The 17,909-nt window shown below is 34.9% G+C and overlaps 2 protein-coding genes across 5 annotated transcripts in view; one reads left to right on the top strand and one right to left on the bottom strand.

The window, feature by feature from the left end:
• Nucleotides 1–5,110, bottom strand: part of syk (spleen tyrosine kinase) — an 18,607-nt gene extending 13,497 nt beyond the window's left edge. For 2 of the 4 annotated variants that reach the window (XM_060895466.1, XM_060895467.1), the window contains exons 1-2: nt 4,764–5,110; nt 1,350–1,800 (exon numbers count right to left, since the gene is read on the bottom strand). In XM_060895466.1, the coding sequence (XP_060751449.1) occupies nt 1,350–1,751 (402 nt within the window). In that variant the 5' untranslated portion in view covers nt 1,752–1,800; nt 4,764–5,110. The remainder of the gene's footprint in view (nt 1–1,349; nt 1,801–4,763) is intronic. The other 2 variants (XM_060895468.1, XM_060895470.1) reach the window with 1 other exon arrangement.
• A 5,272-nt stretch (nt 5,111–10,382) lies between these two features.
• LOC132863182 (GTP-binding protein Di-Ras2) lies at nt 10,383–14,263 on the top strand. The gene is made up of 2 exons (XM_060895823.1): nt 10,383–10,516; nt 11,469–14,263. The coding sequence occupies exon 2, from the start codon at nt 11,484–11,486 to the stop codon at nt 12,081–12,083; it is 600 nt and encodes a 199-aa protein (XP_060751806.1). The 5' UTR covers nt 10,383–10,516; nt 11,469–11,483; the 3' UTR covers nt 12,084–14,263.
• Nucleotides 14,264–17,909: the final 3,646 nt, after the last annotated feature.

Raw genomic sequence — 17,909 nt, 5'->3', positions numbered from 1 at the left:
CAAATCTTGGTCAGATTTAGTTCAGTTAAAAGGATGTCGAGAAACAACAGGAACTGGTGTGGTGATTTACAGCAAACCACTGTTTTAAGAAAGAAAAGAATAAAAAAAAAAAAAAAAAAAGATTTTCAGGAAGTCATTCTGATTTTCATTATAGCCTGCTGTTTTTCATTTTGTTTACTCTAATCATTCATTTATATTTCACATATAATTCACAACACATTAGAGAATGAAATAGTTAAAGAGAAACAGAACAGAAAAATGAAAAGTTGAAAATAAAACACTAAGAGAGACTTTTACATTCACACACCACTGAGATCATCAAACATTGGAAATGCTGAGGTTTTAATAAGCTTCTCAGTTTTTCATCTGTGTAAAGATAACTTAAATAAATACATTACTTTAAATGGTAATATATTGGGTAATATAATAATATATTAAAGGGCAATCAATATATTGTTAGTTACTGAATGCATGTCTTATTATTGACTTTAATATATTTATTAAAGTAGTTATTTAAACATTCCTTTTACACAAAGATTTAAAACCGAAGCCAACACCCACCGGAAGTGAGAGGGCTAAGTGATAGGTGGAGTGTTTCTAAGTTTGTAGTCTCACCTCTAACTACTGCGTGTAAGCTACAACATGCATGTGAGTGCATGAAGATAAACCTGAGTGCACAGGCCATGCTGACATCATGTTGTTTCTCATGAAAATCTTTGAATTTTTCTTTAAAGTTAATTATTTTCTTACATTTGTTTGTTTAGCAGAATTTACCAGTAACATTCTAGTTCATAGGGCTTCACATATTAGACATTAACACTCAATTAATTACACACAATATAAAATTCAGCATTTGTTTTATTTGTAAGTTTTAATGGGTTGAGAAAATACTCAGATAAAGTCTACATCCATATGACATTAAACACCTTGTTTTGTTTTTTTTCCCATTAGTACATAAAAGTAATGAAGCTGTGCTGTGAAACAATTACTGCAAAATATACAGTAATTCTACAGTAAAAGTAAAGGAGTTGTTAGTAAAGTACTTATTTTTATATCAGATATTTTTACAGTATATTACTCTATGTTTCCATCTACAATGTTAAATTCTATGTTAAAATAATACAATACCTGTAAGAATAATTAGTATAAAATATTAATATAATCCAATATATTTGCTCGTTTGTTACATTATGTTGGCCCTATATTATTCAGAACATGAATAATATAGTGTTTACTTCTAACCATGTTGTATTAGACTCGGACTAAGACTCAGACTTAAACTAGGTAAACTTAGAAGGAGTCTTATTTCAGGTCAGTGTTCTACATAACAGAGAAGATCTAGCACTAACCTTCAGTTTCCATGTGTGCTGCACATACTGCCTGATGAGCTTCTCCTTCAGATCCTCGAAAGCTCCCACCTTGGGTTCGACGCCTCTGGGCCGATTGCAGGGCTTTTTCAGCAGACACACCAGGCCGTCAGTCTCCTGAGCATGGTAATCGACCACATCCACTGGAGTACGGTGGGATTTTCCACCTGCTATGGCGTATGTATCGTTCATCTCTCTCTCGATGGTGTAGTGGTAACACTGATGGTTATAGGCCACAGACAGTGCAAAGCCTCCCAGGTAGCTGCGGCTCTGGCGGAGCAGGTAGAGGCCGTTGCTCATGCCTGCTTGCCTCAGATAGTCCTCAGCTTCTTCTCGAGTGATGTTGCCATAGAAATAGGGCAAGCCTTGCACCTGGTCTGCCATGACTGCTCACTCACCTCTGACTACCGAAGAAGTCCTACTCACTTGTTACCTGTACAAGAATGGGTAAAGTTTTATTCATTATTTGGTCCAGAGTTAAGATTCATGTGCACCTTGATGAACATTGATGAAAAAAAACAATGTTTTTTCATCAATGAAATTTTGAGTAACTTTGTTATTTATATTATTCTATTACCGCAAGTGACTTTTTTTGATACTTCATACTTCATCACAGCATCGTTATAAAAGACCTGACCAGTGACTAATAACTGGGGTTTATTTTTAAGTTTAGATATAGAGAAATATTTATTCAGCATAACAGGACTTATATAACAGTACAATAGAAAATGCTAATATTTACTCTAACAGTGCATGTTCTGCTGTTCTTTCTACTCAAATACACATCATCCAACTAAACTGCTACTTATTCATCTGAAACAAAAAACCTGGGAATTGGTCTAATATTTTCCATTAACAATTATCCTATCAGTATTTCATGGTTGCACTGATTTCCAAATGTCCACTCTTTCAGATCCTTCAGATACATATCAATTTTTGTATTTGTTTCAGTTTACTATGTTGTATATGTGATTTGTTTTATATTTAGTTTCAATATTATAGACAGCACGTAAACTCAGTAATGCACAAATATAATATCAGCTGCATAGAAAAAAACTCAAAAGAAATGAACTTACTGACTTACTCTGACAATCAAAGTCTGTAAAATGAACAAATTCCCAAATCTCATCAATGTGTCCACATTCCAGATTTTACTACACACTACACACTTTTAGGTTCACTGTAGTTGAATAATTAATACTTCATGAAGAAAGCTGAGATGTTCAGGCCTTTACCGTCACCGGGGTCTTGTGTTTATATTTTACTACAGTGTTATTTAATACTTCAACCTGATACTTTTCTGTAACAGCCGTTCTGATCTGACAGTAAAGACAAATCTAATTCTAACTACAGGTTTATATTAATGCACTCTATAATATATTATTGTTTCTATAGTAACGATTTTTTTAATAATATTTTTAGTTTTTATACTTTTATTTAAGCTTAATAATAACCACATTTAAAATTGTGTTAGTTAACAAAGTTAACTAACACAAAGACATAATTCAGATGGTCATGATTTCAGAAATGAGTCTCCAGTGTCAGTGCTTTGTAACGCCAGTTTTGTGTTTTCTGTCTTTTGCCATGGGGGACTTTCTGTTTTCTCGGTAACATGACAAGCTTTTTTTTTTTTTTTTTTTTTGAGAAAGAGAGAGAGAGAGAGAGCGAGAGAGCGAAAAGAGAAGCTAGTGAGGAAACAACTGTTTTAGCTGTTATAGCATGTTATAACAGGAACTGAGTTGTTTCTTGGACGAACTATTAATAGATGAAATGTATGGTGTTATTTTTTGATAAACTAAAAACATTAATTATTGAAAAGTTTCTGTGGTATAAAAGAAATAAAACTCTCAACCAGCTCCATAATTATTGTCATGTCAAGCTGCATCACACCACCATGTTGTTGATTATTTTCCTATAATGTACTGTTATGTATTATTACATATTATCTACTTATCTATGTCAATTAGGAACAGAAATATAAACATTTAAACCAGCACTTTTTACAGTTTAAAAAAAAGTATACTTATATATTTAATTTATACTTAATTACTTATAATTAAGCTGTCATACAGTCAAAATGCACGCAACCAAAAAATAAAAAAAAGCAGTGCAAGGGTTTGTGTCTTGTCTTTTCATTCACAATCAAAATTTACAGCCCACCTTTAACACTGTGAAAATCTAAACGCACCGTTTAAACATGAAAGAGAGGAAGACGAGTGCAGGTAAGAGTCAAGTCCTCCTGACATGCAGCCATAACCACAGAAAGTTCCATAAATGCAGTCTAGCTTTACTGGGCCTAAATGGCATTGCTCAGTTAGTATTGTCTCACACCAAGCAGAAAGAAGCAGACAAAAAGTGAGAGGGTAAAACATCAGACTTCTTATTTTTAAACAAGTCACAAAGGTACTACACTGAACAACGGTGCATGACATTGCTTCACTGAGGTTCCTTTTGGCATTTATAAAAAAAGACATTTACATCCATTTGCTTATATGAAAACCCAAGTACAGAATAAATCCAAAAGAAGTAAGTAATAATACCAAACATATTTCTTACTTACTTGAGTTTGGCTTTGATTGCTATAAATAATCAAAGATTATTTATCATATGTAATCCACAGCAGTATGGATTTAAGCAAAGGGAAGTGAATTTTAATTTTAGCTGCTAAGGAATTATTGCTGAAAACGTAATATTTAGAAAGCTATGTAATACGTTTATGAAATTTATGGCAAAAATGACATTGTCTATATAATTAGAAATGTAATGGGTTACGTGTCTTTTTTCCAATGACAAAGACGTCAGTCATAATTAGAATACTACAGACAGCCGTACACTAAAAGGTAGAATGCAACCATTTAAAGTTTACTTCAAAGTAACTAATAAGCAATCAGATATGCTAACCCACAACACACAACACACACACACACACACACACCTGCTTCATGATGTGAAGAATAAAGCATTTGTAATTCACAAAAAAACAATTTTTATAGAATTATAAATTATATTTTGTTCCCAGATCCTGAGAATGCACGTTTAAAATATTTTCCTTTCATAGAATCCAAGCCTAATTTTCATCACAAATGAAGTGTGTGTTCAAAAACTGAAAATTAATAAGAGATTATAGCTTGAGAGCTATCTATAAAAATGTTAACACAAATCAGTGAAAAATTAAACAAAAATTACAAAAATGAAACAATTAAACAAAAAAAATGCAAATGCATAAGAACAATAAAACATAAGTTAATAATTTAAGAGATCCACGATTATCTAGACCGCCTGTTGTAAAATTTCTGATTATTAATACATGGCTTTTATTTCTTTATTTTCCAATAATAAACACAATTATTTTTTGTTAGGAAAGTAAAGAAAAGATGTATTGAAATAGATCTTTACCTTATATACGGAGTCTTCAATTCTCTTCTACTTGAGTCTGTATGACTGTGCTGTGACAACCATGTTGAAGCGCTGCTTAGCTCAACAGGATGTGGTATGGCCAAAAACTCTATGGATAGTTGAGACACTGCAGCAACACTTAGACCACTGGCTCAAGAACGAAAGAATCTTTAAACCCAGCGAGTCAGGTGACTTTTAGCTAGAACTTATTGCTGGAAATCCAGTTTCTAAAACCAATTACATAAAATTTGTCACAGACCTTAATAAGCAGTTCTATTTAAGTGGTAGTTTTTGTGAGCTTCCTCGTTTTAACTTACTTGTAGCTACTTCCTTTGGTGTTTTTTCTAAGCTTGACTTCCCCTTTTATCTAAAATGTACACACGAGAAGACACACATGGACAAGGCTGAAGTGTAAGCATTCTATAAGTCTCGCGCCGATAGTCATGCAAAATCTCTGATTTTATTAGGGTTTATTTATAAGCATAAAGATTTACATTTTATTCTCATTTCTGAATGTTGGCTAGAACAGAATTTGGGTATGTTTAGATATAAAAAAGTTTGATTCTTTTTTTAAATGTCTTGTCTTGACCATGTTCTTCAACCTTATGGGACCTTCGACTGTGAAACACTCAAATAATCCTAACAAATTCTCAGTTGTCCTCTGGTGCACTTTTGGTCTTTGGTGACGATATACTTCCACATTATCAATTTATGTATGTAAATGTAACGTGTAAATATATTGATTTTAAATACTGTTTACAAAACAAGACAAGCCAGTAAATGTTTACTAATGTGTGCATCTTACCTGTGAAATTTTAATCATTTGTATATTATTTTTGATTATTCTGTGGACTGAAATGTCTGCGCTCTATGAAATGTATGCAGTAAAGTGGAGCAGAGGCAATGTGAACTGTACGTGATTGAAGGGTGCAAAAACCTTTATAGTTGTCGGCATTAATAATAAATAATAGATCTACTTAAAATAACGTAATATGCTCCCTTTTAACTTGACGTGTGCACTTAAAGCAGTTCCTGATATCAGGCCAATGAAATGTATTTTGATCTTCTTTGCATTTTATTCGAAAGAGGGTATATTTACAAATCAAACTGTCTCATTTTATGCATGAACGTTATATTTGTTATTAAAGTTATATTCAACTTTTTGTTGCATAAACCATGAAAGGCAACACCATTCATTCATTCATCTTCTACCGCTTATCCGAACTACCTCGGGTCACGGGGAGCCTGTGCCTATCTCAGGCGTCATTGGGCATCAAGGCAGGATACACCCTGGATGGGGTGCCAACCCATCGCAGGGCACACACACACACACTCATTCACTCACGCAATCACACACTAGGGACAATTTTCCAGAGATGCCAATCAACCTACCATGCATGTCTTTGGACCGGGGGAGGAAACCGGAGTACCCGGAGGAAACCCCCGAGGCACGGGGAGAACATGCAAACTCCACACACACAAGGCGGAGGCGGGAATCGAACCCCGACCCTGGAGGTGTGAGGCGAACGTGCTAACCACTAAGCCACCGTGCCCCCCGGCAACACCATTAGCATCATTTAAACAATAATTTATATTAAATCTAATATCAACTGCTGATTATCTGGGACTTTCAAACAGACATTCCTCTAGTGTTAACACAGAAAAAAATGTTTTGTCTCGTCAATAATAGAAATGAAATTTATAACAAGTTATGTTTATTAAGCTCAAATCTCATTTAGAAATGAAGGAAAAAGACACCAAATGTATATTAGACGTTGTCTCTTCTTAGCATCTAACTTAACTAATTCAGGCCTGTGATTATTAAATAGTGAATTATTATGAAATATGAAGTGGTGGTAATGAATTTAAATGTGGGGCGATGATGTTGTGGTCATGGGCCAGTGATATACTGTGAACATCTGTTTGTTATGATGTGACCCAGTGAGCTGAAACCAGTCATGAAGTTTAATGGTGGTGGCCTGGTATTGAAAGGATGCTTTCCTGCACCACACCTGCTTAATGTTTACTTCTCCTCCCCTTCACTGATATCCATGTCATTTCCTCTCTTCTATTTCTTCCAACAGAGCAAATTATAGAAAGACAAATTCATTCACACTGTGCTTATGTGATCAAAAGATCACGTAAGAGAAAAGGTTTTTAGTCTTACTACTATTACATGTACTACCCCAATTACTCTACAGTTACTCTTACTACTTTTATACTTTTACTATTATTTTTACTTTTAATACTGCTGCTACTTTTACTACTACTAGTTGTAATATTACAACCATCACTACTATTACTACTGTTACTTCCAACACCACTACTATTATTACCATTACAACTAATAGTTTTATTACTATAGATATTATTACTAATACTACTATAACTATTTCTACCATTACTTATTAGTAGTACAACTATTATTAACACTATATTTTCTATTACTACCAGCAGGAAGGCATGAAGTGTATCTTATTTACTATTAATCCAGACATTTGGTTCTCTCTCTCGTTCAATTTGTTAAAAATATTGTTAATATTTAACCTGCTGTATGTAATTCTATCATTTTAAAAATGAGTATTTCTATCATTGTATTGTTTCATTGTTATTTTGAGTTTGTGTTTCATACAAAACAAAAGAAAAGTCAAGAAAACGGTCAAAGTAGATCCATTTTAAGAAAGCCCAACCAACCCCTGAACCATTTTCCTCCTAAAAATGTTTAAATAAAGTGCACATGTAAGATTCTAGACTTGAACACCTGACCTATTTTCAGTAAAACAAATAAAATGGGTCTTTGAGTCTGAGGAGATCATGTCGCAACTATGTGACATTTAACATACTCTCTTCAGCTATTGTTTTGTGTAGCAGCTCTGTGGCAGCTTCTTTCATGACATTGCTTTGTGTTTGAAACAATGCAGAATGAAGCACATGCAGAGGATCAGTGATCCAAAGGTACTGGTCTTCAAAGCCAAGACTATATTTAGAAAGCAGCAGGTTGACCGAGAGGCCCCGGAAGTGGCTTTATCCCAGATACACAGACTTCAGTTTTTCACACACAGATGGCTTTAGATTTTAACCACCAACAGAGGGCAGAACGCAACAAAAAATATCTGTCAGAATTATTTTATAAATGCTATTATTTAAACATCATCTTTATATTTATATATATATATATATATATATATATATATATATATGCTGTACCTTCATGACTGTTAGATATGTTAGAGCTTGATCATTCAAAGAATCAATCAGGAAATTGTTGGTCATTCCAGAAACCCAACTAAAGTTTATAAAAACAGATAGCAAACATTCTGTAAAGCACATTATTAGCTTCTATAACAAATCGTTTCATACAATACAAAATGCAGTAATTATAGTTTTATATATATATATATATATATATATATATATATATATATATATATATATATATATATATATATATATATATGTATGTATAATAATTTTTGCATGTATTACATTTATTAGAACCCCCTCAATGTATAACAGACGTCAATACCAGCAACCTGCTGCAATGCACAGTTTTCTGCTTCTCCCCAAGCTTTTGATGATGATGATGATGATGATGATTAGGATGATGATGATGATGATGATGATGATGATGATGATTAGGATGATGATTAGGATGAAGATGAGGATGACATTATTGATCATGTCAAAAATGACTACAAAAGAAGAAACACTAAGGTAAACTCAATACACAGCATATTAATACACTTATATTCAGGTTATTTAGTAATCTTAATGTAAATACTGAACCCTTAAACAATTAAATATGAACGATCAATAATAGAAATACAGAAATCCTTTTAGGATATAAGTGGGTAGTATTATTGAGATTGTGGGTATTATATTTTACAACTGCAGCAGCTGAGGAAAATATGCTGAAGGCCATTGTAGAGGAATTGTTGAGTGATATAGACCAGAGTAATATTCAGCATTTAATACAGTTACAGCCATGGAGGGATCTAGATGTATTTATAGTCAATTCCAAAGTATAAGTCACAATTAATCTTTCTATTGAATGTAAACAATCATTTAATGAGAAGACTGTATGGAAGAACAAACAAAGTCCAGGAAGCAATAGAAAATTTCCAGGAAGGAAAGGGATTATTAAAACTGGACAGTAACATCCCCAGTGTTGTTATCTCTTCCTGATGGGCCTAAATGAACACTGCACTAAATGTTCATTTAACCCTTGTTAATTGTCAGCAAAAAAGTGGCTTTGAATATCATAAATTAAATAATATTTTAGAAACTTTCTAGAACCATCATTTTCAAGCTAAAACAAATGCAATCAGAACTTAATATTTCCATAATCTGTCAGCCCATTCATATATAGCCACACTTTGTAGCTGCAGTTACTGATTGTAGCACACAAGCTGTTGCACCCAATTCATCAGACACTCTTTTGCATTCAAAAGTGAATTATTAGTGCAGCATTGAGGCCAACAGCGTAGTAGAACAGTAGCATATACAGTTACATACTTCGACAATTGGATTTTTCAACATCTCAGAGGCACTAACGCATAGAACCAATCACTGATTGCAATATGTCCCATCAACCAATCACTTATAAACATTTATTCTTTCACCAATACACATTTCTAAAACTCCCTTCTATTCTCATCTATTTTGATAAAACACTGTTCTATTATGAACATATTGATATGCAAACACTCATGATGCTGCAGTGAATATACAAACTGGTCTATGATGTAAGTTGGGGAATTCTAGCAGGCGTCTGTTAGCTAGTGTCCTTCCACTTAAAAAAAGTTTGCAATTGTTAACATTGGACATTATAATATAACTGTAAATGTAGGATGTCATTGCAATGCCAGTGGTATTACTGGTATTACTATTATTGCTGGAGATAATTCACCACATGGATAATATCTGGTCAGTGGTCAGTCTTTCAGTACACTCAGAAAAAAGCTAATAGATGTTCCTTTTCTTGTCATTGGTGGTACCATTAAGGGTAAATCTTTTGTTCTGTAAGGTCCAATTATGTACATTAGATACTAAACACTAAAGGATGTACCCTTAAACCAACCAACGTAGTTAGAAGGAAAGGCGTTTGGAGAGTAATGTAGTCGCTCTTATTTGCTGATGTCAACAGATGGACTGCAGTAATTTTATGCCAATAAAAGGCACCTATAGAGAAGGTGGCCAATGAATAACTGCTGCGTGTTTATTGTGTTCCTCAGGACTGGGGTTTACTATGTGCATGGATAATGTATGAAATCAATTATATGCTCCTTCATCACCTGTCATTTAGATAAATATCGGCTACACATGATTTAATTTGGAATATTATTTTTTTAATGACCTCGACTGGGATGACTGGGATTTCCCCAGCAGAATTTTTAATCAAGTGTGTGATGATAACAGATAACACTGCGTTTTCTTAATGCATGTAGGTTGTCTTTACAGGACACAGTCAGGTGGTCAGGTGATGGACTCTCAGTGCAGCCCACGCGCTGGGGGGTTTCTTGTTGCTGAGAAAAGTGGGCGGGTTTATGATGCTGTGAGATTCCACCTGACGTCACGGGGAACGAGGCCGCGCGCAACCGCGCCTATAAAAGCCTGCCTCAGCTCTCCAATGGACTTTTAGTGTCAGTGCAGCTTTACAGGTGGACAAGAAGACAACCGTGTATTTATCGTCTCTACAATACGATCCAACATGATCACAGGAGCTTAAACTTTTCTCTTCGTCTGTGTTTTAGGTGAGTGTTTTTATTGGCGCACAGTTTTCTCTAGTACACAAGTAATGACTACAGGCGACATCTGGTATAATGGACTTTTATGGACTTATATGGACTTATATAAATGTTATTTGAAAAGTGAATAAAAGCACAATGGAAATAGGTAGAGATACTTACAGGATATTTTGCTCTTTTGTATCCTCTGCGCTTTTTTTTTATCCGTCCTGCATCCTTTTTCTGCATCCTGCCTGCATCAGCACCGCTTTTACATCACCGCTTTAACGGCATTGTACATTGCGAAAAAAAAAAAAAACAGGCCGTGTCCTGGTCAAAACGATCAAATATACACTAGTACTCAGTGTGCATGATTATAATTGGCTATTTGAAAGCGTGTACTAAGCTTTCGTGCTCTCTGTACTGCTCTAAACAGGGCGACCGGGGAGCAACGAGCTGCGTTTGCTTAATAAACACACTTTTTTCCGCATAAAGTCCTTTTAGATTTTGTTAAATATATATTACATATATATATCTAAAAGCGAAAAGTAAAACAGCAATGTTTTATGGGAACGACACCCAAAACTAGGATGTAAAAAAAAACAAAAAACACACACACATTGTAGTGTAGCGCGATGCGCATCCAGCCTATATGTTAATGCAGCTAGTTTGACGCATGGTGGTTATATAGGCTGTGTTTCCCCCCTCAGTCTAACAGCACCCTGGAATATAGAGGATTTGATTTTGCGGGTAGGTGGACACGTGTGTGAGCATGATCCACTGTAAATCACTATAGGAAAGGGTTTCATTTACCTTCAAATGTGCTTACTGAATTTGCTTTTTAACATCATTTTTGGAAAAAAAGATCTTGATAAAGGTAATAAAGAAGCTTGAACGAGAATAATGATTATTATTTTATTAAATGCTAAACTTGCTTACCAGGAACTCATTTCTCATTTTTGTGGCATATGTTTTTAAGATTTCAGAAAGAACGATGCCAGAGCAGAGCAACGATTATCGTGTGGTTGTGTTCGGGGCTGGTGGGGTCGGCAAGAGTTCCCTGGTCCTGCGTTTTGTGAAGGGAACTTTCCGTGAGAGCTACATCCCCACCATTGAGGACACATACAGGCAGGTAATCAGCTGTGACAAGAGCATCTGCACCCTTCAGATCACAGACACCACAGGTAGTCACCAGTTCCCTGCCATGCAACGCCTGTCCATTTCCAAGGGTCACGCCTTTATCTTGGTCTACTCCATCACCAGCAAGCAGTCTCTGGAGGAGCTAAAGCCCATCTTCGAACAGATCTGCCAGATTAAAGGTGATGTGGAAAACATTCCTATAATGCTGGTGGGCAACAAAACTGATGAGACCAGTGGTCGCGAGGTGGAGCCCGGTGACGGCGAGGCCATGTCCAAGAGGTGGAAGTGTGCCTTCATGGAGACATCAGCCAAAACCAACCACAATGTAAAAGAGCTCTTCCAGGAGCTGCTGAACCTGGAGAAACGCAGGACTGTCAGCCTCCAGATTGATGGCAAAAAGAACAAGCAACAGAAACGTGCTGAGAAGCTTAAGGGAAAGTGTGTTGTCATGTGAGGGATCAAAAGAGTACGTGTCTGGATTCAGTCAGGGGAAAACCAAGGATTCAAGCTTTAACAATGTAGCAGGTCTGGCTAACACCTTTCCCACTTCACAAAGAAAGATTTGCACGTATAACCATAACACTTTGTCTTGGGAGAAGTGATTTCTTGAGTGAAGGGATTGCTGGGGTTACTGACAGTAACCCCACAATTTACAAAAAAACCTCGGAGAATCATTCAGAAGTTAAGCCACTTCCATCCTGTGCTGCTCTAAAAGACATCATTCCCTGAGCTTGTCACTAATAGGATTCAGTCTCACAATCTTGCAAGTTGGCACCAGATGTTAAAACACAACAGCAGTGTTTAATGCTTTGCCACCACTTTCATGCGCTCATACTGCACAGTTCAGGTGTAATTGCAAACTGCAAGGATCCAGTAATATCGGTTTCTGTGGAAAATGAGAATAAGATGATGAAAGTATGGACGACGGTGGAATTTTAGACATTGGTTTAAATATTCTGCCCCTGACACGTATGCTCTACAAAGCAATATGTATACAGGTTATACAGATCTGAGTATTTTCAAATGCCAATGAATTAACCATATAAAAAAATGAAATGTGGAAAAACAAAGAAGCTGCTGATTTCTGGTCACAAACACAGTTATTAAAGTTTAAATCATATGAAGTTCACCCTTTAATGGAAATATATACGGTTATATAAATGAATTTCTTTTGACAATTGTATTTTTGTGGCTTTGTGTTAGCCTCCCATGACAAAGTACTTTAAGTAATTTAAAAGATTTTTAAGTAAACTGGGAGGACGATGATCCTTTATATTCCATATATTTCTAGTAATATTTCAAATATTTATGAATCTTTTTAATATTGTACACAGTTTAGCCTTCACAAATTAGGCCTTATTGCATTGAATCTCAGAAGATAACTGCAGTAGGAAAGTCCTGCCTTTAAATTTCACCAAATGGTGTTCACTGGTTAGATGAGCATTTTCCCAAATAAGGACAAATAACATATATTCTAACATATCTCTTAACAATGACAGATATTAAAGTATGATTTTGTTCTGTCTGAGATATGTCATATTTGTTTCATTATTAAGATCAATAAGATTGAGCCATTGCTTTAATTTAAGGTTTGATGATGCTGATTTCCAAATGAAGAATACTCAAGATGTTTACAGATTATAGTAAAAGCTTGATCTATCACTCATGGCCAGTGTGTGTGTTCACATAGGACCCACTGAAGGCATATGAATCACTATTTAAATACCAACCTTGCTTTTCGTGATGGTGATTTACTAAAAAAAAATAATAGCAGATGTTCTTATACCAGATGCCTCATTTACACAAATAATAACCTTGAGTGCCAGTATTTTGAGTTTGTTACTGAATGTGGATTTTAAAGGTCAGTCCACTTAAAAAACTGTTAGTTAGAGTATTTTATGAAATCATTAAGTGGCCTTTGTGATTGGAGCATGTGGCTACTTATTAATTTGATTGGCTTAATTAAACTGGTTAAAGTTTATAAACTACATATAAAGCTTAACAGCAGGATTGCATGATTCCAGCAGCAGCAGCAGCAACAGGAAAGAGCTTCAGATAATGACAGTGCAAACTAAAACTAACTAACAAAACCATACACTATACTTAACAACCAGCCCGATATGTTTTCTATAGGTCTAGAATCAAATAGCCTCTTTAATGTTTATGAATGGATTAACATATATGTGTAGTTTTAGCATGATGGGTCTTGTACTTATAACGGTAGGCTTTTACGGCTAGCTTATATTGCTGCTCCGACGGTCTTTTTTAACATCAGTAATGCTCACGGTATGACAGATACAGTGCACTATTTATTTAAGTGATATATTGTCACAGGAATGTCACTAGTATGGTTAAAACAAAAAGGAAAAGAATAAAAATAGATTATTGCAGTCACAGTAGATAAACATATCCTCTACACTAAAATGTAGTCACGACACCAGCGTGTCAGTAAGAGCTGATGGTATGTGTTACATAGGACAGGAAATAACCTAGAATCACAAATGAATTAAATGTAATCTGTTAGTTTGCTATGATGGAATTGTAAAATAAATATATGAAATGATGTAATATTGTTTTGATGAACTGCCTGTAAATCATCATGTGTGCCTAAAAGTTTATATAGTACTGTAAATAAACCAGAAAATAAAGATAGTTCTCCATTTGATCTTGAATCTGGACTACTTCTTAACATTCCTGATATTTTAATTTTTTTGACTTTCACGAATATAGTATGTGTCTTTAAAATGTAGGTCATGCATTGTAGACTGACTTAATAAAAAAAATAGTTATCTAAAAATCGTACATTCTCAAAATAATCAGAATGATTAAAAATGATGCTACACTGATGAGTCTGGTCTTTCCTAGGAGAAACATTAGAAAAGAACCTGCCAAATATACCACCTGATGTGTGCATTAGGTTAATAGGATTAAATGACACACTCACAATCCTGGTCCTGCAATAAAAAAAAAATTATTCCACCTTCAGCTGAAAGGAGACAAGAATCCTAAAAATGAGGCTGTACCTCGACTATTAAAGGCCTCTTATATAACATGATTCACTTAATTTGCATGATTTACATACTGTATAAGTGTATTTAAAAAAGTAAAACTGAAATGCTTAATTAATATTATTTATTGTATACATGGACTTAATATAACGGACTTCCATATCCTGGAGCAAACTTGATTAGATTCATTTCACATATTTCATGAAGTTATGTCTTGAAATGATGTGAACGCAGACACCACACCGCTGAGTGAGCAATTTCATGTAACACAGCGATATGTAATATATATGTATAAACATGTATATGATGGTAATCTGGTGTATGGCCATATAATTTAAAATGTATTTTTTTTATTTCTATTCTAAAAATATAACATGCTTAAGCAGCTCAGCTCTAAAGCCACTTAGACTTCATAATGCCCATTGCTACCAACCCTTCAAGGCAGTAACACGTGAAATGTTCATTCCAGTGACCACTAGAAAGCTTTTGTTCTTTCTAATTCAAACCAATAGACAGCGCGACCACGCTGATGAGATAGAGAGAGGCCAGGGTGGGGGAGGGATAGTTGGTGCTATTAGATATGACTAATCAGCCTATGTGGCTCGTTATTGTGGAGTGAAGCGGTTACGCGACATAATGGCGCACCTGTTAGTGCTCACTCAGCTTGCTTGTCTCAAAGCCTCTTTTTGACCGATGGGTTCTTTTAGTGTGGTCTGAACTGGAGTGGAGTGCATCACAACACAAGCAGTGTAAAAGATGCATCAACCTGATATACTGTACACTGGAGTCAAACAGGCGTCCATATCACAAACAAACAGACAGCTTGTCATGGCTGGATATACAGTACAATAGGATACCAGATACATCTAGATAAATCCGGATAAGGTTGACTTAATACACGATGATTAGTAAGGGATGTTCTATCAGGGATATTATGCTTCTAGTATTTGCTACAGTCCCACAATTTTTTTTTTTGCAGTGCAAATGTGGATAAAATTCACACAGCAAAAAAGAGGTTTATTCAATAAAGTGGAAAGGATTCCAGACCAGTCATATTTACTACTTTTTGCCTTATACTCACTTTATGTAAGAGAACACTTAGGGCTAAAATTAGTCAATAAATTGATCACATAACTCGCAGAATTAGCAACAGAATATAAGAAACACTGGAAGCATAATATCTGATTTATGAACTGAATTATACTTATTATTAATTGTGTATTAAATTGGGTACCTTTTCTGGGTTTCTAGCTGTATCGCACATTTATGGTCATTTTAACACCATAAAAAGACCATAGCTATGTATAGCCCTTTCCTAGCCACTGCAAAATGTCATCTTGTGCTACTTTGGTAAAAAGGTCTGTAGTTTTTATGAGAACTCAGTGGAATAAAAAAATGGTTTGTCTATGAGACAAATATTTTCTCCCAGGACAGAATGCATGTGTATTATGCAGTGTTTGGCAGTGAGATTGAATGTTATTTAAATCACTTAGCTTGAAAGTAGTTCAATAATAATGTTAAATATCTTTTTAAATCAATCCAACTAATTTCATCATCAAAATTATCATCAAAAAATAATCAATACATAAATTATTAAAATAAGTAGTAGTTTGGTTTAGTAGTCTAAAGCAACCCTAACTTAACTGTGAATTCATGAGTCTTGGCCTTGTATGGGATGTCTCGCTGAGATAGAGAGAGAGAGAGAGAGAGAGAGAGAGAGAGAGAAGACCTTCATTACTGTTTAATGTTTAAGGTAAGCATCCACACTCAGTTTGATTGAAATTTCCGCAAATTCATCATAAATAAATCAACCATTTTATTGATTTGTTTTCTTTGGTTTATTAATCCATCCCATACACTGACATACAGTATGGTTTTTTTTATTTTGTGATAACAATTCTGTTTTTCCTCTCTGCCTCTCTGACTGCAGGGACTGTTGTTAGTAATGTTGCCTCATCTTAAGAAGGAACAAACAGACCATTGTTCCTCTATAACAGTGTAATTAAGTCTCTATTGATCTTTTTGAACTTACATTAAAGGTTTGCTAGACTGATTACAGTTCAGAAGTAGTTGCTAGGGAAAAGACCACAATAATGTTCTGTAGATTAGAAAAGTCAAACGTATTAAATGATTTGCCCTAATAAGAGCCCAGGATATAAAAACTGTTCATAGACTCATCACTATGACATGACACAGATATCCTTGCATTGTCGTTGCCGGTGAACATTCAGTGATGCATACATGAAAATTCTCCAATTAGGTCCAGCATGTTAAATCACATGAATGGCCCCCAAATCCATATCAGAGTGTGCTAATTAGGCCCTCCAGTACTCTCTAGTGTATCCACAGGCCAAATCTCAAGTGTCTCAAAGCACTAAATCTGTCTGTAAATGCTTGTCTGGCCACTTCAGTGTCAAAACAATAACAACAAGCTCTCCATCATTTCACCCACTCGCTCCCTGTTTAATCTGATTTGAATAATCCGTAGACCAGGCCCATGCAGAGATTGTTTGTCCGCATGTTAGTGTGTTTAAGAGTGTGTTGTGTTATGCTTGCATTGATCTCACTTGTTTAAATTTCCACCAATTCAGCCCTTCTCATTCAGAATGAAGGTGGTTTATTTTAGGTCTGTTTATTTGTTGGGAGAAGTCCATTGAAGCAGAAAAACAGAAATGAGTGTCAAGCACATGTAGAAAGGATGCTTTGTTATTACAATTGCCTTGAGGATAAATTAGAGATCAGAGGCATGGTTACCAATGTGCTGCACAAAACACGTCTCTTTCACTGATTCACTTCAAACGTTGCCTCTGCAACGAAATGTAAATATATGAGTTTGAACTGAATATGGTGCAAAGGGATATTTGGTATTTCTTATTCTGGTATTTCTTTGGGCAAGTCATTTCTAGTGAATATAATATTAATAAATTGTCAATACTGTGTACATTGTGTAACAGAGACATTTGGATTCTGATTAAGGCACTAGGTTTAAAACCATCTGTAGTTAAACAAAAAGGAGAACATTGTTCAAACTTTAATTAAGGGCATCATTCATAGCACTATCATTATCATTACGCCTACATAAGCCCTTGCTGGTGAATGACAAGCAAATTTAAACATTTATAAATGATTCTTCATTCAGACATCATTTGTCTCAGACACATTCAAATTGAAACCACTGTAGAAAAACAACCATCATTATGCAGCAGCAATGACTTCATTAATTATTTCAATGGAAAAATTGAGAATATTAGGCTGCAAATTCAGACTAATAA

This window comes from Tachysurus vachellii, chromosome 20 (assembly GCF_030014155.1).
Source record: "Tachysurus vachellii isolate PV-2020 chromosome 20, HZAU_Pvac_v1, whole genome shotgun sequence".
Lineage (NCBI taxonomy): Eukaryota > Metazoa > Chordata > Actinopteri > Siluriformes > Bagridae > Tachysurus > Tachysurus vachellii.
This window is presented reverse-complemented; position numbering and strand designations above follow the sequence as displayed.